We start from the raw sequence: 25,889 nt of genomic DNA on the forward strand, positions 1-25,889 counted from the left end.
TAAATTTGTGTTGTTCACTTAATCATTTTTCTCTCAAAATTCTGGAATTTGAAAAGAAGCAAATTAGGAAAATCTCTTGAAATCTTTAAATCATTTTTGATTCACAGAATACAGATTTCCTGCTTTTATCTAAGGGAATGTACTAAAGTCAGACTGGATCATTTAGGGCCTGTTTTCTTAAAAAAGTAGGTAATTCGGGGAATAAGATATAATTTTGTTCGGACATTTATGCATTCAAATGTATATGTAGATACATGAGGGAAGGAGGGAGAAATACTCAAGGGAAGGGAACAGCCTGGGACTTTAGAATCACATGACAAACTTGTGCTTTCATTTAGCTATTAGTCTATTGAAGGAAACCAGTATGTTTTAAATCAATGGAGAAAATATTTGACGCAGGCCAGTCTCTATATGTCAATATCCAACAAGCAGCTAGAGTCGAAAATTGTAACAGCACCCCTGATATAGCCACTGGTGGTAGATAGTATGTATTTTCAAGATGTCCCTTAAGGATCTGGAAGATGAGTCCCAATAATCATGTGATTGCTACACATCAAAACTTTGATTGGTTGTACATCTCTGTGATAGCAGCCAGGCCACACAAGTCTTTGTCATCAGCACTTCCACACGTGAAATATCCCTCCATGACAGAAGATGGCAACAGCATTAATCTACAGGTATGCAAAAAAAATCTGTAAAAGGCAGTCATGCAGGCATGTGTCACATCCATCTAACAAAGCATTAACTGTTGTATCCACATTGGAGCCTACGACTTCTGCAGCCACGGGCTTCTGTTTTGGATTGCAGTACACGATTTGAGTTTTTCTCACGGAAAAGGCCTTAAGTTCTAGTGAATAGCAGTTGGTGGCATTCTAACATTATAAAAGCCAGGCAGCATGGAAAGAGCTCCCAACTCTTTTCTTATTTCTCCACATCACACAGTCAAGCATGGGGTGTCTTAAGCAATACAGTGTTATCATCTGGCCCCAGCATGCAATGAACTGCATTAGCATCAGCCTTTGTGGTTTGGGAGTGTCAGGAGACTCCTGGCTTAAGAGAAGATAGAAAGATAGGCCACCTCTGATACTGGGTTATTTAGTCAAATGCCTTATGATTTCTGACACTGTCTTTTCATGTCCACAGAGGTACTTTATTTAAAAACCCTCTTAACCTCTTTTTCATTCTTCTTCAAAATCCTTAAGTCACTCAAAGGTTAGCACTACATAATAAGATGTTTTTACAGAGTAGGGCAAGATCATTGAAGGTCCTGCTATGCTTTATAAGCAAGCATCAGTTGGTCTTAGACAGTTAAGAGGACACTAAAATGAAACATTATCGGGGCCCAAAAGATTATGAGAAGATCTTGTCCTAGTTTCATTTCTGATGAAATACCAAGACCAAAAGCAACTTAGATGAAAGGGGGTTTAATAGACTCATAATTCCACACTACAATTCCTCATGGTGGAAGTGAAGTCAGGAACTAAAAAGAGCTATTCACCTCATACCCTCAGTCAAGGGCAAAGAGAAATAAAGTCATGTATGTTGGCTTGCTTGCTTACACTCAGTTCAATTTCTTTACTCTTACATATGATTCAGCACCCCTACCTAGGGAATGGTTCCACTCAAAGTGGTCTGAGTCTTCCTATAGCAATTAACATAAGACAATACTCCACAAACATGCCCACAGCTCAACCCATTATAGAGAATTCCTTAGTGAGACTTTCCCATCTGATTTTAAGTTTTGTTAAAGCTAATCACCAAATGCCATCACTTATATCAATTGTTTCATCAGAAGAGTAATGCTAACTTCAGGCATGGGTGGGAAACACTATGCCATTCAGTCGTCAATCATTCTGGAAGGAATTCCAAACCATTTTATTTAAAGTACTCCCTTATTTTCCAAGTAGGACTGATAATGAAAATGGTTGAACATATGCATATCCTTAAACATTCATGAATTGTAACATGCACTTCAAAAGTATAAAACTGTAGGCAAAAGGAACAAAGCCAGTTCAGATTTCTCATTTTAACACAGACCTAGAAGAAAGAGGAACTTCACCTGCAAATTAATGACAAAATGTTATTCCAATATGATAAAAGATAAAATTCAGTCATTCTAACAACAAAAATATATTTTAGAACATATATAAATTCAGTTAAAATGTCATGCAAAGTAATTTGAGTGTCATGGATTGAATCCATGTCCTCAAGCATGCTAAGCACGTGCTCTAATCTTAAATACTCCTCACATCCTGCAAAAAGTTTAAGAAATAACTCTGAAATAAACACTGAATCACAAAAGACACTTTAAATAGAGTAAGAAGGAGAGAGTAAAGACTCTAGAAGAAAATTAGATGAAGCAATGTTACCATCTATATCCATCTGTGCATAATGAGAAGGTAGTTGATAATGACAGACTTGGAAAGTATAGTCGTCACCCTAGATCCAGTCTCTTGTAACCCTTGTTCCAGTCTCTTGAAACAGAGGGGGGTTTATGGAAAGTCTATTAAATATTAAACTACTTTAGCCAAGTCCAGAATACATATACGTCTGTACTTCAAGAAGAAGGAAGTAAAAGATTTCCAAATTTCTAATCTATGAATAGGCAGAAACAGAAGGGAAAGAAAGTGAGTGAAAAGCCTTTTAAAGGTGTCATTTTTCATGAGGGGAATGTAATAGGAAGGAAGAAGCAGTGAGGCTTGCCAGAGGAAAACGACACTTTGGTTCCAAAAATGGATTCATGAGGAAGAAATGGAAAGTGCCTAGTAGGTGAAAAAATATAGTAGAACTTCCAGTTGAAGATTGATGGGTCAAACAAGAAAAATGTGGGGATGGACAGGAAAAAGAATGTTTGAAATAACCAAAGATCTGTGACATAAAATTTGAATTGTATGTCACAGAACAGACTAGAAGTACAAAACATACGCCTGTGTGTAACACTGAAGATATTTGGGATTAGAAGATAGATAGGCAGATAGACTAACGATAGGCAAATAATGGACAGATATATGACAGACTGATGATAGATGGATATATAGATAGATATGGTAGAAGATAGATGATAGAGAGATATATGGAAGGATGGATAGATGGATGGGTGGGTGGGTGGGTGGATGGATGGATACAAATGCACTTCATATTATTGTGTATACATCAGGAAATTAAGAACAATGTGTGTGTAACAAGGTAGTATCTCAAATGTGGGAGTTCATGAGCCCCAAACTAACCATAATCCCCAGCATCCATGAAGCCAAGAGACTACACATGTCCAGGAAGTAGACACAGGGACAAGGGAATGGCCCTTAAGAGAATGAGGAGTTAAGTGTCATAAACAAGGATTGGTTGGCATGAAGGTACAAATTAGAAGAAAACATGTCCAAACTTAGACAGATATCATTAAGGGATAACAAGATACAACCAGAGGTATGACTTGCTTAGTGTTCAATCAGACATCACAAGATTCCCACGACCCAGAGCAGCTGTAGTTCCATTATTTTGCTTTGACAAAGAGCATGCTAAAACTTCCTGATTCTGAATAGTAAGTAACAACTTAGGAACAACTTGTTACTAAGTAGCTTAGTAACAACTAAGGCTACCTGTCAGGACAGCAGAGTGTTCCTCTTCTAACTGTCCTATCTAAGTAGTTTGGGCATATCATAAAAAGATGTTTTTAATTAAATACGATGATAATTCCCCAATACTAAACGTTTAAGGGAACTGGGAAATAATGTAAATTATGAAATAAAGCCAGCAGGGTGGAGTGAAAGGATGGAATCTAAGAACCTAAGGTCTGCAAGTCAAAGTACAATATGAGTAATGAAGGAAGCCAGGCCGCAACAGCTCTGTCTGAATGTGCTACAGTTATCACTCCAAGATTTTACCAATTACATGAAAGGAAGACTTTGACCTATCAGTCTTTTTCTTTCCATATCCAGTCAACAAGGGAGTATGGCTTTCTCTCCTGCATAGTAGAACTAATCTTCCAAAATTCTGACAGCACAAGACACTAGCTGATAGAAAATAAATAAAAATAGTATAATATTTTAGATTTCTCAATTACATTCAAATTTTTTATAATTCCTATTGAGTCAACGTAGGATCCTCTATTTTATGTGTTTCTTTTAAAAGTGGTCAGTAAATTATCTTGAAGTAACTTCATGTGTTCTATTACCCTGTCTTGGAAGCTGGGGGACAGTATGTTTTGTCTGGGGAATTTTGTCTAATTTGAGGCAACAAAGGATGTGTCAAAAGGATTTATGTGTCACGGTACAGTGGTTTTCTTTTCCCCTGCATTGTTTCACTATCTCAATAACCTTGTAAGGAAGATGTGTTTTCTGCTCATCAGGTAGATAGTAGCCTGAGCCTGAGCAAGATACAGCAAATTGTGCAGGTCACAATGAAGACACTCAGAATAAACTGTAGAGGGCCTCAAGGAGTGCAATGTGCTGCAGGCTTCAGGAAGGAACAGGAGCCAACCAGCAGCGAGCCAGGCAGTCTCTTCTGCAGTCACCATGCTGAAAACCGTGGCTCTTTGGATGCCTAATAGCACCTTCATCAAAAGACCTGAGTTCAGGAGTAGGCTGGACAAGGGAATCTAGGCCAGACAATAAAGAGCAGAGCTTAAAGAAATAATTTGCATTAGTGAAGTTTCTCAGTCTGCTTCTCACATGGACTTCCAAGACCTCTTTTTTTTCTGTGGTTGTCATACTAACCATCAAGATTTATAATCTACCCATTTTAAAAATTCCATTTATTGGACAATAAATTATTGCGAGGAACTAATTAGTTATCCATATTAATCTTTCTTTTGAGACAAGTTTCTTCTTATTTAGCGCAGAGTGCTTGAGTTAGTGGTATACACCACTACACCCAGTTTATTTTAACTTTTGAATAAAACCGTTATTCATTATAAGTCAAAAATCCTACAATCAAACTGAACAGTGGGTCAGTGTCTCAAAATCCAAGAGAAGTGTGTCCAGAGTTGAAAGAGAGCATGTCTCCAGGGTTTAGAATATTCTAGAGCACAAAGTAAAAGCACAAAGTAAAAAATACATGCAGATGTTTGGAGTTCAGTTCCCTGACACAGAAATCACCACAGAAACAAGTAGAGCTTAAGGAAGTGTCTGTGTGTGTCTAGAACTGACAGGAGCTCTATGGAAAAAGCTCTCCGAAGAGCCGAAGAGCCGGACGTCTCGCAGCCTGCAGGGGGAGGTGCAGCATTTTGCTTAGTTTCTGTCAGTGGCTAGAAATTTACAACTGATTAAACAGGGTGGGAGGGACTAAAGTTGACATGCAAATTCCTAACAGGGTGGAGTCTGATCAGTTCTTAGAGTCTGGCTGGCTAGCAACAAGGAAATATCAGGCATCTCCCCCACCCCAGAAGGTACTGGAAGCTGAGGGCCCTGTGAGGATCTGAGCAGGTAAGCAGGGAGGCCATGGCATGGCTCTACACAGAAACGTACATTCACTTCTCTTATTCTTTTCCAAATGGTAATTCTCTATGCTGATACAGTGAGGTCCTTTGGAGATTTCTTTTCCTTGTTTCTTTTATGGCATGGCCTCCTACACCTCTAAACCCAGGAGAGAGAAGAGATCTAAATAGCAAGAGTGAGATAACACATTGCAATTCATCTACTAAACTTGATTAGTTAGCCCTGCACTTCCTCCAGTTTCAATGGTCCAATAGAGTGAGTCCGAGTGAGGACAGGCATGTTTCAATAAGCTTTCTGATTTGTGGGTCTGTGTTTTGTCCTACACTGCTGTTAGTCACAGTAATTTTTACAGAAGTGAAAGTGTCTCTTCTGGAGTGGAGTCTCTTCCCCTTTTGTTTTCTATAGCGTTTGCCTAAGAATAGAAAGTCAGTTGATGTTTTTCTGTGTTTGGTAGACAGCTTTGGTTTCCAATGTTCACTGCTTTAGGAACTTGGAAACACTCAAATGCTCAAACAAACTAAAGCAAACACAAATCTTCTAAGGCTCAGCTCGGCTGACCGTACTGTGACGTCACATAATTCTCAGTGGCAGTCCCCCAAAAGCATGCTTTGTGCACCTGCATACAAACTTTTTACTTTTCCGATGGAGGATGACATTTCATGAATGTGTCTATACCAGCTTCTAAACTTTGAACTTGGGATCCAGTTTCCTCACTTCAGGGTTAGAAGGGCTCTTTGCTGTGTAAAGATTAACTATTGAGTACTGGGTCATTCATTTAACTGGTTAATCTTAGAACAGTAGGATCAGGATTCTTACCTAATAATCAGCTATTAGTAAGTAAGTAAAACCTTTCAACTGTGAAAATTTAGCTTCACAAATATAATCATGAAGATACAGTTTTCAAAATTTCAAGGGTATGACTGAGGACAAAATCAATTTCCTTCAAAACACATTGATATTTAAAGTTGTTATGAAAATATCTTATGAATGTGACTTGATGCTAACCACAGCCTCCTGCAAAAAGTTAAATTGAAGTTTAATTTATATAACAATGACCAAAGAGTGTTCAGAGGACTTGAATCAGATACATGACATGTTTGTCTACCTTTGCAAAATTAAACCATGCTAAGTACATGAAATATGAATTTTGACAGTTATGATGAACTAGGATTTAATGTCTTCATTTTCAAACAAATCATGTCAATTTACTTGGAAATGATAAGTCTAAACAAGGCATAAAATGATGTTTTGAAGCACTAATTGTCTTAGCTGGTGGTATGAATGCAGAATTAAGCAGCAATTAGTGTGAACTAATCAAGTGCTCTCTTGGGGCGAAGGCCTTGAATGAACATTTCAGCCTGTTGGAGCTATGCACAGAAGGTAACCCAGAAGGAATGAGACTCTATTTCAGCAGAGACACTCCTGTCCAGTAGCTCCTCCTGCCTTAGGTGTAACAAGCCCGGAAGTGGAAACTGCCTCAGTTTTGCCAGAAGGAATTAGATTTTAAAATAAAGACAGATAGGCATGAATCTGCAACCCCAGTACCCAGGAAGGAGAGTCATGAGTTCCAGCTAGGCCACTGCTGCCTCATGATGCTCTGTCTCCAAGTATGTTTTTAACAGGAAATAAACTCACATTTAGACTCTGCTGGTGTGTAGACTTTATGTGCAATTGAAAAGAGAAACTAGAAAAAAAGGGAATAAACTAAAGTCATTGGTTTTAAGACTCAAGAAACAGGATGCAAGGAAATAAGAGGCTGCTCTGAGCAGAGAGTTTTCTCTCTCTGAGCAGGGGGGATTTCTCTGTGGGTCTGACTCCATGCCTCCTCAAGAGAAGCACAGTTTGCCTCTTGGACACACTTGATGATAAACACTGCATTGGCCTCAGAGTCCATTTTTTAATCTGTTGTACAGTCTTTGGCCTCTGGGTTAAGGTAAGTAACTCTACCTCCTCAATATTGTTACAAGGACTAACTAGACATAGGTGAAAACATACTAACACTTTTCTTGTTTGTTTTTGGATAGGGTTTGGCTATGTACTCAGGGCTGGCCTAGAACTCGTAATCCGTCAGTCTTTTCCCCAGTAAGATTACTGTGATATAGGCCACTATGCCCAACATGATTTGCTTTTATATTGTTCACATGCTTTGTCATGAGGTCAGAAGCATTATTTTACTTTTTCAGAGCTATATGTCTGAGTCATAGTAGAGCTCAATAAACATTTTTTGAATTGGTGGTTGAAGAACTACCATTCTTTTCACAGTTAGAAAGTCTCTACATTTGTTCGCACAAATTATCACAGGTTGTTTTCTAGCATTATTTTATTGTATGTCAAAATATATGTAAGTAACCAGAAAGACTGTTTCTAGGTTGCTGTTGTTTAAGACAGGGTCTTATGATGTGGTACAAGCTGGCCTGGAACTCAGTATAGCCCAGGATGATGCTGAATTCAAGGCCATCTTCAGCCTCCCTAGTGCTGAGACTGCAGGCATGAGTAAACATCCCCAGTTTCATTTAGTAGTATTGCACCAGCGTTTCACAGATTGAAGGGATGATAGCAAGGTTAAAATGTGGCCACAGAAGATTTCACAGTGTTAACAAATGCTCCCTGTGAGGATAGTGGGGTGCTGCTTGGAATATGACAGTGAATTAATCTCAGAATGGAAATAATCTCTCTCAGAGCTCATGTGTCCCCAAAGAAATAGTAAAGTGCCAGCACTCCAGGTAAAATCCCACCATAAGGCAAACTCTTGACTCTGCGTTTCACTTGAAGTGTTTCTGTAATTGGTCTTCCTATGGTCAGAGTGAGAGAGGTCACATTCTCCTGGGAACAGCTAGTGCTCATGTCACATAATTCACTGAGCTGTTTGTTTGGCTTCTCCTATTCAGCTGTCATTTTATTCTAGGGGAAAGCCTACATAAGCAACAATGCTTAGCAATGAGGTAACCAGCATGAGTAATTAAACATGGTGTAGTGCCAGTGGAATAGACTTTAACTGAGCCTGTGAGAACTCACTGTCACAGGTCTGTAGTAAGGATACACCTTACAGCAAGGACATAAAACACCCCAGGATATTTAGCAATAGCCCTCAACAGGCCCCAGAGCTTTGCACAGAGCTCAGTGTATAGCAGCATTCTGTGACTCTCAACAGAGGACCAGCCTGTATTTGTTCGGAGTCTTCACTGTTTAGCCACAACAATTGCTCAGCTTGGTGACCTTATTGGCTACTGGAATCACTGCACACTTTCCATGGTTTAATAATCTATACTTCTGTTTCACTGTGAAAATAAAAATGAGTCTCTCGTGACCATATGCTCTTGAGCCCCAGTCTTTCATAGCTTCTCTCTGATTCTTTGCAATTTATGACCCTGTTTCTACCTGAATTAATCAATGTCTATCACAGTTCAAACTTCGGGAAGAATTTGCTGTTATGCTCAGCTAAATACTATGCCCACTGCCTCGACAGAGTTGCAGCAAGTCATTCAGACACAGAAATGCATGGTCAAGTGTTCAGGCAAGGACTAACTAAACATGTCAGGTCAAGGGAGAGACGCCATCATCTCTAGACAAGCTTCCTTATTCAGAAGGCACCCCAGTAGGAACCAATTTAAAATCAAGTTGCAGGCATAACAGGCGTATTCTGTCTTTCTCATCTGCACATGTACCTAAAGAAACTGTGCTTTAGTTAGAGTTCAAAACAAAAGGAAGGATAGAAAATAAAATGCAACTTTAAAACTTCTTCTATGCCAGTTTTGAACAAAACCCATTCTAGATTAGCATGAGGTGAAAAGCAGACATCATACACTGTCTTCATTACAATGGCCTTAGTAGCATCGCTGTCTATACTTTGGGAGTTGAATGTTTTCTATGTAGGACTTTCTTCTGTGCAGGAGAAGCCATTGCCACCCTGTCTGTATTTTTCTTACCAAATGTGCCATGAGCTCACACTCTTCTCTTTTCTCAATCCTGTAACATTTAAAAAATTATCTGTTATTACTAGTATAAGTAATATTGTGTATAAGTAATATTGTGTACGTGTGTGTGTGTGTGTGTGTGTGTGTGTGTGTGTGTGTGTGTGGTTTTTCTACATTAGTACAGGCATATATGTGCCATGGTGCGTGTCTAGGGGTCAAAGGAAAACTTTTGGGAGTAGGTTCTCTCCTTTCACATTGTTCAGTCAAGGGCTTTCTTGTATCTGCCAGACTCACACTCTAGGCTGGTTGTCCCAGGGAATTCTGGGGAGTTCTCCTGTTTCTACCTCCCATCTTTCTGCTAGAGTGCTGGGATTACAGATGTATGGCATATCATCTGGATTTTTAACTTTGGCTCTGAGAATCAAACTCAGGTTGAAAGACTTATGCACCAACTACTTTCGTCTGCTTTGTCGTGTCTTCGGCTCCCTGTTAAATTCTTATAATTCTTCAGAGCACATGGTGTTTTTCATTTAATACAAATTTACATATCTTTTCTTCACTCAAATCACCGAATAAGCCTATTTTCTGTTCAACAAGTACCCCAAAGCCCCTTTTGGTCACAGAAGTTTCCAAAACTAACATCTGCCCTTGTCTACTTCACTCGATTTCCCACACCCTTAACCTTACAGAGTATTGTGTGACCAAGCCAAGATCATCTCCTGCCCTGGACCTTTCAGTTTTAACCATCTTCCTTCCAACTGAGATCTTCATCAAGACAAATGCACAGGGCCCCACTGAGGCGGATCATTTAAGCCACAGCTGCATCCCATTATTCTGTCCCCTTAGTTCTTAGAACTATCCACAACATTTACTACAATATTTGCTCTCCTTTTCTCCCACAAAATGTCAACCATGTAAGAACTGACACTTACGGCCTTCTCCCCTGCCCTCCCACCAGTGTCAGGAGCTACAGGAAGGGAGCAGGGCAAGCACAGGTCTTAAAGGCTTAAGTGGATGATGCTTACAGAACGCCCATGTGTAAAACAAGGAAGTCTAAGGCGGGCTGGTAATCTTTCACACCTTTCTTACTCAACTTCAAAAACCTGAAATTTCGGGGAAATATAAATCAATATACCAGCTGATGGATGGAGTTAAAACATGCAGTTAAACCTCCGTTATCAGGCCAGTGAGATAGCTCAACTGGTAAAAGTGCTTGCTGGACAGCGGGATATGTTGAACTCACTACCCAGACCCACAGTGCAAAGAGAGAACGCACTTCTAGCAGTTTTCCTCTGATGTCCACACATGCTCAGTGGCATATAGGTGTCCCCATATGCATTTTATACATACTACACTAATTAATGAAGCAAAATTTTAAAAAACTAATATTAAATCTCTAATGGCCCCTCAGAAAGGTTCAGCCCACTTCCCCAAACACTAAAGAGTTCTAGATGATTATGAAACAGAGTAGAATGTGGTTTCAAGAAACACCACAGAATCCTGCTTGCTCTGGGGTGGCTGAGAAGCAGCAGGGGGTTGAATTAATTGCTCTGGTATCCTATGGAGAGAAAGAGGACATTCAGAGAGAACTTGCCTTTCCATCAATATCATATACATTACATTTGCATATACATTAAAGACTCTTGTTAAAGTTTAAGTTATCTATAGCTTTAAAAGGTTGTAACATGGAGAATTAGGTATCTATACTTTAAAAAAAAAGGACCCTTCATTGTTACAACTTAGTAAAATAGCTAGATAGAATGAGGTGAAACAATAAATTCGTGGTCTGTTTTTTTCAGATAAGAATGGAATGAGGACTAAAGAGATGGCTCAGTTCACTAAGAGTACTTGTTTCTTACAGAGAACCTGACTTTGGTTTCCAGCACCCACACAGCTAACAACTGCCTGCAACTCCAGTTCCAAGGATCAGAAACCCTCTTCTGGCCTTTGTGGACACTGCACACATAGCACACAGAGGACACACACACACACACACACACACACACACACACACACACACACATACACATATATATGTAGGCAAACAATCATACACACAAATTAAAAATAAATAAATCCTAAAATTGAAAAGTAAAAGAATGAGGAGGTTATGGGAGATGCTTCACTCAGGAAACTATCTGCCATACAAGTCTACAGACCTGATGTCAGATCTCCAGCACCAACAGAAAATCTAGGTGCAGCAACAGGCATTTGTAACCCCAGTATGAAGGGAAGGATGGAAACTAACTGGTCCCTGGAGCTCACTGGCAAGCCAGCCTAGGCTATTGGTGAGCTTCAGGGTCAGTGAGAGCATCTGTGTTAGGAATGTAAGACTAAGTGCATGAGGACAACACCAACACTGACGTTCAGCCTCTGCATGCACACACACAGACTTGCGACCCACAAACACACATGCACATACACACAGAAACACATGCATGCACACAGACATCTATATACCCCACACACACACAATCACAAAATAAAAAAATTTAAAAAAACAGCAATATTAACAACAAAAACTCTTCTTCAGCCTTAGCAATTTTTGTTTTTTATTTATGTAGACAAGGTATCACTATGTATCCCTGGCTGGGCTGGAAAGCTCTATGTGATCCAGGCTGACCTCAAACTCATAGAGGTTTGCCTCTGCCTCCGTATTGTGCCACCACACCTAGCATAGTGTTTTCAAACATTTCTAAGTTACTACTATTTTCATTTTATATAGGACAAAATCTTTGGATTAGGTTTAAAGTGAGTAATTACATTGTTCTTTCCAACATGTGGGTTACAGGAATGGAACTTGGGTTTCCAGACTTGACAGCAAAGGCCTTTACTCTTGGTGCCCTATCTCCAGCCACTTCTGTTGGTTTGATTTGAGCGAGGGGTGTTGGTTTCAGCATGTAGTCCGTCCTGGTGTGACACACTCACTGTGTAGCCCAAGCTTGTGTCTGTCTCTCAGTAATTCTCCTACTTCAGCCTTCCAGTTCCGGGATAACAGGTGTGTACCACTGCTCCTGACTATAATTCTATTGTTTCTGGAGTTGCAAAAATAGGAATCTCAGTTTAAAATCATGGTGCACTCTGTAAAGGGATAACACTCTGTAGAGAAATGATGATCCTATATTGTTTCATCATTTTACTTCCTTCTTAGATAACAGTTTGTGATGGAGCCCTCGCCTCTTGAGCTACCAGTTGATGCAGTGCGGCGCATCGCGGCTGAACTCAAATGCCACCCAACAGATGAGAGGGTTGCACTCCGCTTGGATGAGGAAGATAAACTGAGGCATTTTAGGGACTGTTTTTATATCCCCAAAATGCGGGATCTGCCTCCAAGTAAGACTACTGGGAAGGGTTTTATAATTCAATTTAGTAATTAATTTATCTCCACTAAAGCATGTGATTGTCATAAAATCTTCAAAACCATTGTTCCATTTCATAATAGAGCTGTTACAATTGTTTCTGAGAAAACAGCGGGCCCCTGGCACTACCCTACCAACCCATCCTCCTACCTGAGCCTAATATTCTTTATGTTTCTTATCCTTCCTGAATATAATGCTCACAGGGTGCTTATGCTGTCAACTACTTTTCTGAACAATACAGCAGCTGATTGAAAGTATAGGCAGAGGTGCTTGCTTGTTCTCAGCACTTAAAGCACAAAGCAATTCTTTTCAAAGCGATATTAGAACATGTTTTATTTTGTGGCATCTCATTGATGATAGCATGGTGCTTGTCTGAGAGCTAATGCATTTGTGGCTGGAAGTTTAGGAGGCATAATATGTGAACAGCTTTCTTTGCATGCTAAAAGGAAAGGCAACATGTGTCAGAGCTTCAAGAAACCCACACTGCATTTCTAATGTGACAAAGTGACCTCAATGTTTCTGTTTTGGGGGAGAAAACCCTGTCTTTAAACATATGTATACCAGGCGCAAAAAAATATAAAGCATCTTGTTTCAAGCTCTGTTGCTTTACATCAGTGAAAAGGCTACAAGGTTGACTGGAATGGATTGCAAAGTCAGCCTCACTTGATGTATATAATCCAAATTCCTTTAATTTTCCTTGAAATTTAATAAAGTGGGTACAATTTTGAATACTTAGAATCCAAGAACTTCCACTAACATTATTCATGATAGGTTTGGGTCACATATTCTCATTTGGCTTACACTCTCTGAACACCCTTGCGAAATGTGACACCTAGAGGATGGATCCATGTGTGACTGCCATGTCTAGCATCAGACATAATTTTGGAAAGATGAAAGTGCAAACCAGGTGTCAGAAGATGAATATGCTTGCCTCAGAATTGTACACTTAAAAATAGATGAGATGTAAAATTTTTTCGTGGGGATTTTAGCATATTGTTTTGCTATGTGTTACAAGTAGAAATTTCTGGGGCTTGAGAGATGGCTCAGTGATTAAGTGCACATGTTGTCCTTCCAGAAGATCAGAGTTCAATTCCCAGTACCCATATCAGGTGATTCACAACTGCCTATAATTCCAGCTCCAGGGGGATTCAATACCTCTGCCTCTGTAGGCACACAAATTAATGTTCACAGACCCACACAGAGACAGACAAACATATAATTTTTTTAAATAATTTAATTTTTAAAAAGAGAAGTTTCTTTTAAAAACAGCATTGCATATATGATCATTAAGGAGCTGATACCATTGTCCCAACCCTAAGAATAATATCCACTTTGAGTTTTTGCCAAACAGACTTATTTGGGCAATTCATGGCTGATTCTTAAAGAAAATAAAGAGGGATGATAAATTGATTCAATAAATAATTTAAATTTGTTTTAATAAATTGAGTTTCAGATGGCAAAAAAAAATAGTTCATCAAGGCAAAGTAAGGTTTCTTCACGAGCAGTCTGAGGGTGAACAGGGACTGAATTAGAAATTCTGTTTCTTAGTTCTGGCCCAGGGTTATTGAATCACAGCCTTAGTTTGAGGACATTGTCACCTACTCTAAATGAAACTGGGTGGTATACTGAAGGTGGATCAACTAATCACCATTCTTGAATTCCCATTCTGTATGTGTCTTTCTCTAAGTATTCAACCAACATTTCTTCACCATTTTCTGGTATGACTCACTTTTCTCAGAATAACTGAGTGAAGTAAGTAGTGGTTGATAGTGTGCTTGAATGTGTATCTAATGTGAGGAGATGGATATTAAGGAAAATCACGAAGAACACAATGTATGCTCTACTCTGAGGTATTGCCCTGGTAGAACAGTGATGATGGATGTTATTTTGCTCAAGATCATATGGGATGGAAACTTTGATATGGTTACATCTGTGTAGGGGATGATAAGGGAGTGAGAAGGTGAGCCCTGTGTAGATACAGGAGAAGTAAACTGAAGAAGAGCTCAGGTTTATACTATTAAAACAAAACAGAATCCAACTCAGGAGCAATGACGATGGCTTCTCTTTTGTGTTTACTTTTTACAAAATATAGATGCATCAAAAAATCAATATTTTAAGAGTATAGAACAATGGCATAGCAGGTCATTCTGGGAGACTAGCATAAAAGTCAAAGCAAAGAGCTTTAAATGCTGAGCGACAAGAAACAAAGGCAGGCCAGTCAACAAGACTGGAAAAGGAAAAGCAACAGGATTCTCAGTGGTAGAATTCTATTTTATTTTATTTTTTTCTGTACTACAAGATCTTGCTCATTGCCCAGTCTGGCTACAAACTGATGATGGTTGTCCTCCAGCCTTCCAAGTGCTTCTCAACTCTAATAGTATGTACCTTAGAATATTCAGAAAGCACTATGTTTATTGACCTGATAATTTCTCAACTCGTTGCCTGTGTGCTTGCCTTGAAGTATTTTCTGGGATGGCTGTTTAATTTAATTTTTATACACCCTAGACATTAATACCCCATCTGAGCTGTAGTTGTCAAAGATTTTCCCATCTTTTCTCAACTCCTTGCCTGTGTGCTTGCCTTGAAGTATTTTGCTTATGTTCTCCTCTAAACAGTTTCCAAGTTCTGGGTCTTACATCAAGTTCTTTGATCCATTTTGAGTAGATTGCTATGCAGGTTGGGATATAAGACCTCAGATCTAAAAATCTACAAATGCAGAAGTACATGCAGAAATCCTACTTTGTCCAGACCCATTTGATAAAGTCTGTTTTTCCTTAACTATGTTTTTTCGTTTTATGTTATTTGAGGATTTTGTATATGAGTCCACTATCCATTTCCTCCTCTCTCCCCATTCCAGTTCTTCTTGTATCCCCAACCCCTTCTCAAATCATTACCTATATATGTTTTATAAATATACATGTGTATGAATGTATATATGAGCTATATATGTAATATATATGTTATATATATGTTATATATATATATATATATCTCAAATACTTCCACAAATATGGCATCCTTATAAAAATTTGTTGTTACATTTTTGGGAGGCCCTCTATTCTGTTGTTCTGTATGTCTTTTATGTGCCAGTACCATGGTGGTTTTGTTATTGTGTCTCTGTAATACAATTTGGGATCCGGTTCTGAAGTACCTCTAGCATTGCTCTTTATAGTGTAGAGTTGCTTTTGCTGCTTGGGGTTTTTTGTGTTTCCATATGGTATTCATGGTATTTTCCATGTCTGTAAAGAATGACAACACTTACATTTACTCAGCATATTGCTTTTGGTAAATGGTTATTTTCATAATCTATATTATAAAAATGACTACTATATATATATGGCATATATATATATATATATATATATATATATATGGCATATATATGTAATTCTGCCAATCCATTAATGTAAGATATTTTTCTATCTTCTGTGAGTTTTTATTATAGAAGTCTTTCATCTCATTGGTTACATTTATACCTAGGCTAGTGTGTGTGTGTGTGTGTGTGTGTGTGTGTGTGTGTGTGTGTGTGTATGTGTGTGTGTGTGAAGCTATTGTGCATATATTTTAGCTTTGATTTATTTCTCAGGAAGTTCATTTTTGGTCTAGAGAAAAGTTACTGATTTTTCTCTCCTGCATTCTTGTTGAAAAATGTTGCCAGGTGGTGGTGGCGCATGCCTTTAAACCCAGCACTCGGGAGGCAGAGACAGGTGGATCTCTGTGAGTTCGAGGCCAGCCTGGTCTACAGAGCGAGATCCAGGAAAGGCGCAAAACTACACAGAAAGAAACCCTGTCTCCAAAAACCAAAAAAAAAAAAAAAAAAAAAGAAAGAAAGAAAAATGTGTATAAGTTCTAAGAGTTTTTTTTACATATGGGAGCATTTGCAAGTGAGAATAATTAGAATCTCTTTCCTCATTATACTCTTTTTCTCTTGATTTATCACTCTAAGACTTTGAGGCAGGTGGATCTCTGTGAGTTCAAGGCCAGCCTGGTCTATAAACCAAGTTTCAGGACAGACTCCAAGGCTAAACAGAGAAACCCTGTCTCAAAAACAACAACAAAAATAATAGCTCTGGGCTAATGAACTTCTCAAAAGAAGAAATACAAATGACCAGATACTTGAAAAGTGTTCAACATTCTTAGCCATTATGAAATTGAAACTGAAAATTTTCTTTAGATTCCCTCTCACTCCAGTTGGAATGGCTGATATCAAAGCAAAAACAAAAACAGAAGAAAGAGGAAAAAAGTCAAATAGCAACAAATACTGTCAAGATGCAGGGAAAGAGGAGCTCTCCTTCCCCACTGGTGGGAATGTAAGCAGACACAGCAACTGTGGAAAGGAGTGTTACAGCAGGCTTTCTTTTAGACCACCAACCAACTCTCATATCATGACACAGATACCTGGTAGTCATAATGAATGCTCAGGCTTAGCTTAGGCTCGTTTCTTGCTAGCTCTTACAACTTAACCTGTTTCTCTTTATCTACATTTTGCCTTGGGGCTTTTACCTTTCTTTCCTTCTGTAGATTTTACTTTCACTGCTTTTCCATGGCTGGCTGATGGCTGCCTGGCTTCTGGCCCCAGGCATGTCCTTCTCTTTTTCCTTCATTCCCTCCTACTTCTTCTCTCTTATTTTTCTAGAGCCTTCATTTCTCCTCTTATTTATTCTCTCTGCCAGCCAGCCCCACCTGTCCCTCTCTTGCCTAGCTATTGGCCATTCAGCTTTATATTAGACCAATCAGGTGCCTTAAGCAGGCGAAGTGAAACAAATATAACACATCTTTACATAATTAAACAATGCTGGACAAACAAATGTAACAATCCTTATATTGTTAACAAAGGCAGTAGAAACAAATGTAACATACCTTCACATAATTAAAGAAATATTCCTCAGCACAAACAAATGTAACACATGTTTACACAGTTAAAATAGTATTGTACAACTGTAGCAGGGCCCTTGCTGTTGTTCCTTTTCGGGGGGTGGGCAAGTAGGCGCAGAGTCAATCCACACAGACTCCGGGAGAATGTTGAAACAACAAGCTCAGTTTATTTAGGAAGAGGCAAGCCTTACATACCCTCCACCCCACACTGAGGGGAGGTCTGATGAATATGCATCAACTGGTGTGACATGGCTGCCTCTCATTGGTCCAGGTCATCTCTAGATCATGTTTCAGATGCTGTTGCTAAGACCCTTAGGCAGACCCAGGTTGGCTCTCAGAAAGTATCTTTTTTACTTGTTTGGGCCGGCTGGCCCTCAAGCCCATTAGGGATGAGTCATCCCACATATCTACCCCTTTTTATTATTTTATAGGACATGTTCAGTGGGAGCTAGGGTGTATTGTCCTAACCTTGTTGACCCCACCTCAGGAGAGTTCAGCATAATAGACTGTGTCTGTCTTAGATTGGCTTGTCTAACAAGCTCGTATCCGTCATTGACTACCAGCCCTGGAAGAGCATCAATCCTGGAGAGCTGTCTGGGTGGTGGGCTTTAGGCAGTAGCCTTCTGTATCTCAGTGAACCATGTGTGCATTATCTCTCTAGGAGGACTTTGATCTAGGTATCTGAGAGCCAATAAAACCCATAGGATCGTCTTTGTGGCCACCTTTTATTGGTGAACCTGTTGCAGAAGATATTTAAACAAGAGAAGGATTAGTCAAAATTTTAATCTTAAGGACATGGATGGGACTCCAGTCATTTTTATCGTGCCAATTGAAGTCCTTTTGATGGTATATAATCAACCCTGTAGGGGTTGAGGCAATTGCTTAATCTTTAGGGTCACATGTCAGTGATGACATGACTTTTACTAATGCCACAGTAGCAAGGCAAATCATACATTATCCTTTTGAAGCTTCTTTTTTGTCCAAAGTCTCTTGGTCTGTTGCCGGACACACATCTCTGGAGGGTACCCATATCAGTGTGGTGGTATTCTGAGGAAAAATGCAAGCATATCCTCGCCCCCAGGTTAATAGGGGACAGAGTATTGTCACTGAAGGGTGATGGGATCCCTTTAACATACTAAAGGCAATGGTGTCTCCCAAGTTAGGTAAATAAGTGTGTTGTCCAATTTGGGCTTGTGTAACACATGGTTCTTGGTCTGTGAGCATCTCAAGAGAAATAACGATATTGTGCTGTATATTAAAATGAGCCTGAGCCTTGGCCTGGTCATCATAGGCAGTTTGTCAATTAAAGAAGACCATAGGCTCCAACACAGCCTTCATCAAATGTTGCCAGTCATAATAAGTCTGTAAATGCATTGACTGTTGCCATAGGACTTGTTCAAAATACGGTGAGTCAGGATCTGATTCATTAGCAGCCTTATGGACCAAAGACAGGTCTGCAAGAGGGGTAGGGATCCATGGCTTGTTAGCCTCATTGGGGCTCACATTAACTGGAAATGCCATGGTGGGCATATGTGGCACCATAGGTGGAAGAGCCTGGGAGATCTGTAAAGCAGCTATCTTGGCAGGCAGACATCCAGGCAAATCACTCTGTGGATACTGCAGTGGTGGGGTAGCCACTCAAGGCATGGTGAGAACAGAGAGAGGGGCTGCCAGTATAGGCTTGGGTGTTGTAGCAAGCATTTCCTCTCTCTTTTTATTTTTTTCCTTTACTTTATGCCTATTTTCATGCCACTCCTTGCCAGCAGAGGCAGAGGAAATATCAGTTATGGATGGAATGAAGGCAATAGATAAGTTAGTGTTACATTGTTTTTGGTAGTGCTTACTGTGGGCCTCAGTAGAGGATGACTTTAGGCCAGCAATTATAGTCAACAAAATGGGCATAACAAACAATTGGAGGGTTACTCCTGAGGCCACTTCCCTTTTTCTGGCCAGGAACAGAATTCTTATCCACAGATCAGGTTCCTACATGTTCTCTATGGAATAACTACTACCAACTACTGATCCATCTCTCCAGGCATCACAACCCACAAGCACTTGTATGTATTTACAAACATACACACATACATACACATACACACACACACACACACACACACACACACACACACACACACACATACATATACATAACTAAAAATACTCAGATGGTGGCTTTTGTTTCCTGAGGGACCAGCTCTTATATGGAAACACTAGGCAAGCCTGAACAAAAGTATATGCCACCCTACCGTACAGACTGACTCGTGAACAAGACAAACAGAAAGAAGAAAGTGGGGGTCCCAGCATTTATTTGCTGAAGGGACCGAATTCATACAACGTAGAGTGGCCTACTCACTGAAATACACCGCTCAAGGGGGCTTCTCAACCAGTGCCGCACATGAGTAAAGGGAGACAAACAGACCCTGTTTAAGTACCAAATTTCCCGGGTTTCGGCACCAGATGTAGCAGGGTCCTTGCTGCTGTTCCCTTTGGGGGCGGGGGGCCAAGTAGGCGCAGAGTCAAACCACACAGACTCCAGGAGAATGTTGAAACAACAAGCTCAGTTTATTTAGGAAGAGACAAGCCTTATATACCCTCCACCCCACCCTGAGGGGAGGTCTGATGAATATGCATCAACTGGTGTGACATGGCTGCCTCTCATTGGCCCAGGTCATCTCTAGATCATGTTTCAGCTGCTGTTGCTAAGACCCTTAGGCAGACCCAGACTGGCTCTCAGAAAGTATCTTTTTTACTTGTTTGGGCCGGCTGGCCCTCAAGCCCATTAGGGATGAGTCATCCCACATATAACAGTATAGAGGGTGTTCAAAATCGAAGCCAGAACTACCATACTACTACACTCTGCCACTTTCTTACATATTGGAAGGACTCTAAGTTGGTATGCCACAGAGACACTTGCATATTCATGTGTTTTTGTTTGTTTATTTGCTCTGCTATTCAGAATGGCCAGGAAATCAAATGAGCATTTCATGTCTAGCAACAAAGAAACAGATAGAGAAATGTGCTACATGTAATGTGATGCTATACAACCATAAAGAAATATGAAAAAGTTACATGTCCAGGAAATAGATCAACTCATTGTGCTAAGTAAAATAATTAAATATGTGAGCACAAATACCACATGCTTTCTCATCTATGGACATTCAGAATTGCATGTGGGGATTGTTAGAACTAGGAAAGAGAAAAGGAGTTCTTAGGGGCAGGGAATCAGTTGATGGAATACATGGAATCAGAAAGCAGAAGGAAGACTATGTGTGGGAAGGAAGAGAGCCAGTCAGAGGGAAGCAGAAGGCAAGGGGGAGAGCAAAGGAGAAATAAGTGGGAGCAAAGGACCCTGGCATCTGTGTGTGAAAATGTCATAACAAAATCGATTATTTCATATGCTAACACAAAAATTAATTTTTAAAAATTCTTCAAGGAAAACTACAACCTATAGTTTTCTAATTTTTCTTCATTGAATACAAGATTAGTCTAGGTTTCCAGTAGAATTTTTTGAAGTGAATAAGCCTTAAAAACATTTTCTGGAATACTATTATGGATAGGATGAAAATATTCTTACTGATCTAGTGGTATTCTTAATGCTTCACATTGTTCTGCAGGTTATAGCCAAAAATGGAAGGAAGGAAGGAAGGGAGGGAGGGAGGGGAGGAGGGAGGAAGGAAGGAAAGATGGGAGGAAGGGAGGGAAAGAAAAGAGAAAACGTGAGTAATATATAGTGGTTGTGAGTAAAGAGGAGATAAGACCAAAGAAGTAAAAGTAATGGAGGCGAAGAAAGTGGCTGAGTTTCAAGACAGACTTGAAATGCTTATTAAACAGTAGATTTAATGTTAGCAGACACTGTACCAGCTTTATGGTATAGGTTAAATAGCAGTGACATGATTCATGTAATTAGCTTGTTTAGGTAACTACTCATCTCAAAAAAATGTCTTTTGCTGCTTTAGTATGTGTGGCCTTCATTTAGAGTTCAGGAAGGTAGCAGCTAAGTTTCATAGTAGTAAGAAGCATGCGGTGACAAAGAGAAAACAGAGCAAGGTATGTCCTCTACTTTGAAAAGGATTTTAGGTTCACCTAACATGTCCCCACTTAACTGGAAAAACAGGAGTGTAGATGGAATCTTAAAGAGTATTAATAAAACAAACCCAGAACCAAGTATTGGGGTGAACACTGGAAGATCAGAGAGACAGAACAAGCCACAGCTAACCTCACCTGGCCAACTTCTCTGCTGGTCTTGTTTCCTCAGACTGGAAGCTTCTGTGTCCTCATCCCAATGGCTCTCAGATGAACTGCTGCTCAAAAGCCTAAAAGTTTAACCAGACCAAATGCTTAACCAGCCAAATGCTTCTAGTTTCTGGTCCTCACGCCTTATATACCTTTCTGCTTTCTACCATCACTCCCTGGGATTAAAGGCTCACTTTCTGGGATTAAAGGTGTGAGTCACCATGCTTGGCTGTATCCTTGAACACATGGATTTCTGCCTCTGGAATGCTAGGATTAAAGGCGTGTGCTACCACTGCCTAACTTCTATGTTTAATATTGTGGCTGTTCTGTCTCTGACCCCAGATAAGTTTATTAGGGTGCACAATATTTTGGGGAACACAATACCACACAGGAGTGCTGATAAAATGTCTTTTTATTTTAAAAAAGATTTATTTAAATGTATATGTGAGCCTGCATGAGTTTGTCCACATTACATACATACAAGTGCCCTTGTGGGCTACATGGCATCAAATCTCATGGAACTGGAGTTCCAGTCTGTTGTGAACTGCCTAATGTAGGTGCTGAGAACCTGGGTTCTCTGCAAAAGCAGTAAACATTCTCAACTGCCAAGCCATCTCCCTAGCCTCACATTCATTCTTAATAGTTACATGCCAAGCTAACAATTCTAATACTATAAAGGAAAATGAGAGAGGAATCAGGGAACAGCTAACAGCTGGCTTAACAGTGAAATTATAAATTTGAGAGTCATCAACATTTAAGTAACATTTGAAAATATATGCTTGAACATTAAAAACCGTACATCCCACTGGAACAAAATTTCTAGAAGCAAAACAGTAAGCATGAGCCCGTAAAACAAACTATTAACAGAGTTGGAAAAAGTGAATCAGGGAACACATAATGTGTGTAGAAAGGCATTCAATAGAATGAGAGTGCTTACCACCTTCTGCAGTCACAGAAGCTAAGTCCAGCAGTTAAAAAAAGTGTTATTTAATAGGCTTAATTTTAATCAAGTCATTGGAATGATAGTGGGAATGGATTTTTGCAAATGTAATTGAAAGATTGGAAACTGGAATTTACAGGCATTTTCCAAGAAACTTTCCCTTGAAAAGAAGAAAACCAGAGATCACAGGGAGAGAAAGGAAACCCTAGAGGTCTTTGATCATGGCTGTACTTTAAGAAAAAGAAGTTGAGAAGAGTATGAGATAGAAAGATAAGTTTTCCAGCTAAGAGGAACTTATATTAGCTCTGTTGTCTTTCCTCACATATTCAGCTCATGGAACCCACAAACCTAAGACAGTCCTTGTCAATTCTCAAGAGATGGGCATAGTGGGCAAGATCTGCAACTGGGATGGATATTTCTTGAAGAACTTTCATGTCCCCATCTCAACATTACATCATCCTGGCAATACAGCTCATGCCTTACTCTCCAGTGTCACAGAGGGTTGGAAATAAAATGTGTTTATTAAGCATCCAGGGTTTCATCCAAGTGTGGGGGCAAGGTCTACTTTCCCTTTCAGTGGTTGCCTTAGTTGCATTTCTATTACTGCACTAAAGCACCATGACCAAGGCATCTTATAAAAGAAATCATTTATTTTGGCTTATGGTTTCTGAGGGTTAGAGTCCATGATGGAGGAACAAAGGAACAGCTGAGAGCTCACATCTTGATGCACTACCACAGACAGAGAGAAACAGTGGGAGTCATATGAGTCTTTTTAAACCTCAAAGCTCCTATCTAAGTGACACACCTCCTCCAACAACGCCACACTTCCTAATCCTTTCCAAACAGTTCCACCAATTTGAGACCAAGTGTTCAAATGTATGAGCCTATGAGGGTTGTTTTCATTCACACAATCACAGTTGTGTATATTTTTCCTAAAGGGAACTTATCTTCAAGAGTATAAGGAAATCCTTCTTAAGTCCTCAAAATGCATCCTTTCTTTGCGAGTCTTCCACCCTATAATTTCCAGATTACATAGAAGACTAACAAACTCAAAAATTACTTAAGAGTATATCAGTTGTGAGGGTAAGTCTGGAAGTGAACCATATTTTTCTCAATCTTCCTCTTAGAAGATAAAGTCCCAAGGGCTTTGGATGGGCATAGCCTTGCATCCTCATAAAAACAAAAATAAAAACTAAAATGGTCCTCTCTTAGTAGCCATGAATTGCCTATAGCTATTTATCTATTGGTGAGTCCAAGTAAGATATATCCCATTCACACTGGCATCTCAAGTGGTGGGTGTCATTTTTCAGATATTATTTAGGTGACCATATTTTTAAGATTCATGGCTGCACCTCTCTCGTATACACAGAAGACACTATCGTCCAGTAGATGCCTGGTCCTCTATCTCTTAGGTTATACAATCCCAAGTGGGCAGCTCTGAGCACATATACATTCAAGCAACACTAAAGGGACTCAACAGGTTGTATTTATAAATTAATATAGACATATGTAACAATAATAATTAAAGAATAAGAGGTCATGAAAAAAAAAGAAAGGGAAAACTAGTGTTCCTACAGGATAATATCAAGAAATCTAATAGTATTAAACTGGACTTAATGAGATGTTGTGGTGTGTGATGTTAGTATTAAGCCACTCAGCAATACACAAAGATATGAACTCATTCCATTCTGAACGGTAAACTAGACATAGGTACAACTTTTATTCAGTAAAATATATAAACCAGATTAATGGGTCTTTACAATGTGAGTAAATCTGTCATCAGACACATGGGTACCATTTTACAAATTAATGCCAGATCTTTGTGCATACATGAGTTCAGAGGCTCATGTGTGACTGACTCTGTATGATCTTCTGAAACTGCCTACTACTGAGAGAGGGTTATTTTTTGTGTTAATTTTTGTTTGGGTGAGGATTTTGCTCTAGGTTGCACACTAGCCAGCTTCAAAGGGCCCTAGTTCATGTACCTCTGCTAGAAAACTGAGAGTTTAGTTTATGTTCTGCTACTGACATGAGGGGCAAGGGCACTGGGAACAAGTTGTGCAAGTGTCCACCTTGCCTTCCTCCATGTGGCCAAGAGCCCTGATGCTGAATCAACACGTTGCTACTGGAAAATCAGATGGAGGGCACAAGCAGAAAACAAAGCAATAATTGCAATATCTCGTTCATTCTTCACAATCTTCAGAGGAATGCTGCTCTGACAAGTAAAGGAGAAGTAGGATTCTCCTAGAATTCAGCCAGACCTCCAAGTTTGGGGTTTCTGTTTCTGTGAATTCCTCAAGAATAGGAAGAAACCCTGAAACTCCTTTACAGTTTGGTTGTATTTCCAGTTCTGACTTTTTAGCCTAATTTACAGTTGGCCCTTAAACATGAAGCTATATCCCAACCAGCTTATCACAAGCTGAAAATGCATTTGAAAGTTAAAAACTATGAGTGGAATTTAAGTCTGTTAAGTTGAACCAACTCATGCCTCTGCTGTCAGTTCTCCAGAACCATCAGACGGCCACTAGACACACCACAATAGACTCCAGTGTCACCCTGGAAGTGCTTCACCGTGTCAAGTTGTATCTGACTGCTACCTAAGTGCAAAATACAGGCAAGAGTTTCCACAGTTCAAAGTAAAGTAAATACCCATTGTACCAGTACTGAATAAAAAAAAAAAAAAAAAAAAGCTTTATTTTAAAACATTTTTAAGGCAGAATATGTTAGTACCCTCATCTTTCATTTTAATGGCCAGGAACAGAATTGCTCCTTAGGAAGTTTGACAGGCAGAATTATATGTATTAGATAATGGAAGAAAAGGAAGCCTTCCCTCACCTATTGCTTTGCTTCTGAGGCATCTTTGTCTTCAACTAAAGTTTTGACCTGATTTCTCAGAGGACCGTGATCTCAGATTTATGGACATGAGCCTAAGTCCCAGCTAAGTGCTATTGCAGAGTGCTGAGATGCAGCTCGATATTGCCAATAGTAATAACAAGCCAGTTACATTACTATCACAATTATTAAGATTGGAACAATTTTACAATTAGGCAGTGTGTACCCAGCAAATTCAGATTATACGCTTGGCTCTTTCTGGTATTAAGGGGCTCCGAATAATCAAAACATGAAGGAAACAAGC

The 25,889-nt window shown here is 39.5% G+C and overlaps 1 protein-coding gene across 1 annotated transcript in view; it reads left to right on the forward strand.

The window, feature by feature from the left end:
* The first annotated feature begins 5,326 nt into the window (after positions 1 to 5,326).
* Positions 5,327 to 25,889, forward strand: part of Kynu (kynureninase) — a 138,357-nt gene continuing 117,794 nt past the window's right edge. The window contains exons 1-2 of the mRNA XM_052725648.1: positions 5,327 to 5,420; positions 12,498 to 12,679. Coding sequence (XP_052581608.1) covers positions 12,511 to 12,679 — 169 coding nt within the window. The 5' untranslated portion in view covers positions 5,327 to 5,420; positions 12,498 to 12,510. The remainder of the gene's footprint in view (positions 5,421 to 12,497; positions 12,680 to 25,889) is intronic.

The sequence above is a fragment of the Peromyscus californicus genome, unplaced genomic scaffold, assembly GCF_007827085.1.
Source record: "Peromyscus californicus insignis strain IS unplaced genomic scaffold, ASM782708v3 Scaffold_7__1_contigs__length_154581171, whole genome shotgun sequence".
NCBI lineage: Eukaryota > Metazoa > Chordata > Mammalia > Rodentia > Cricetidae > Peromyscus > Peromyscus californicus.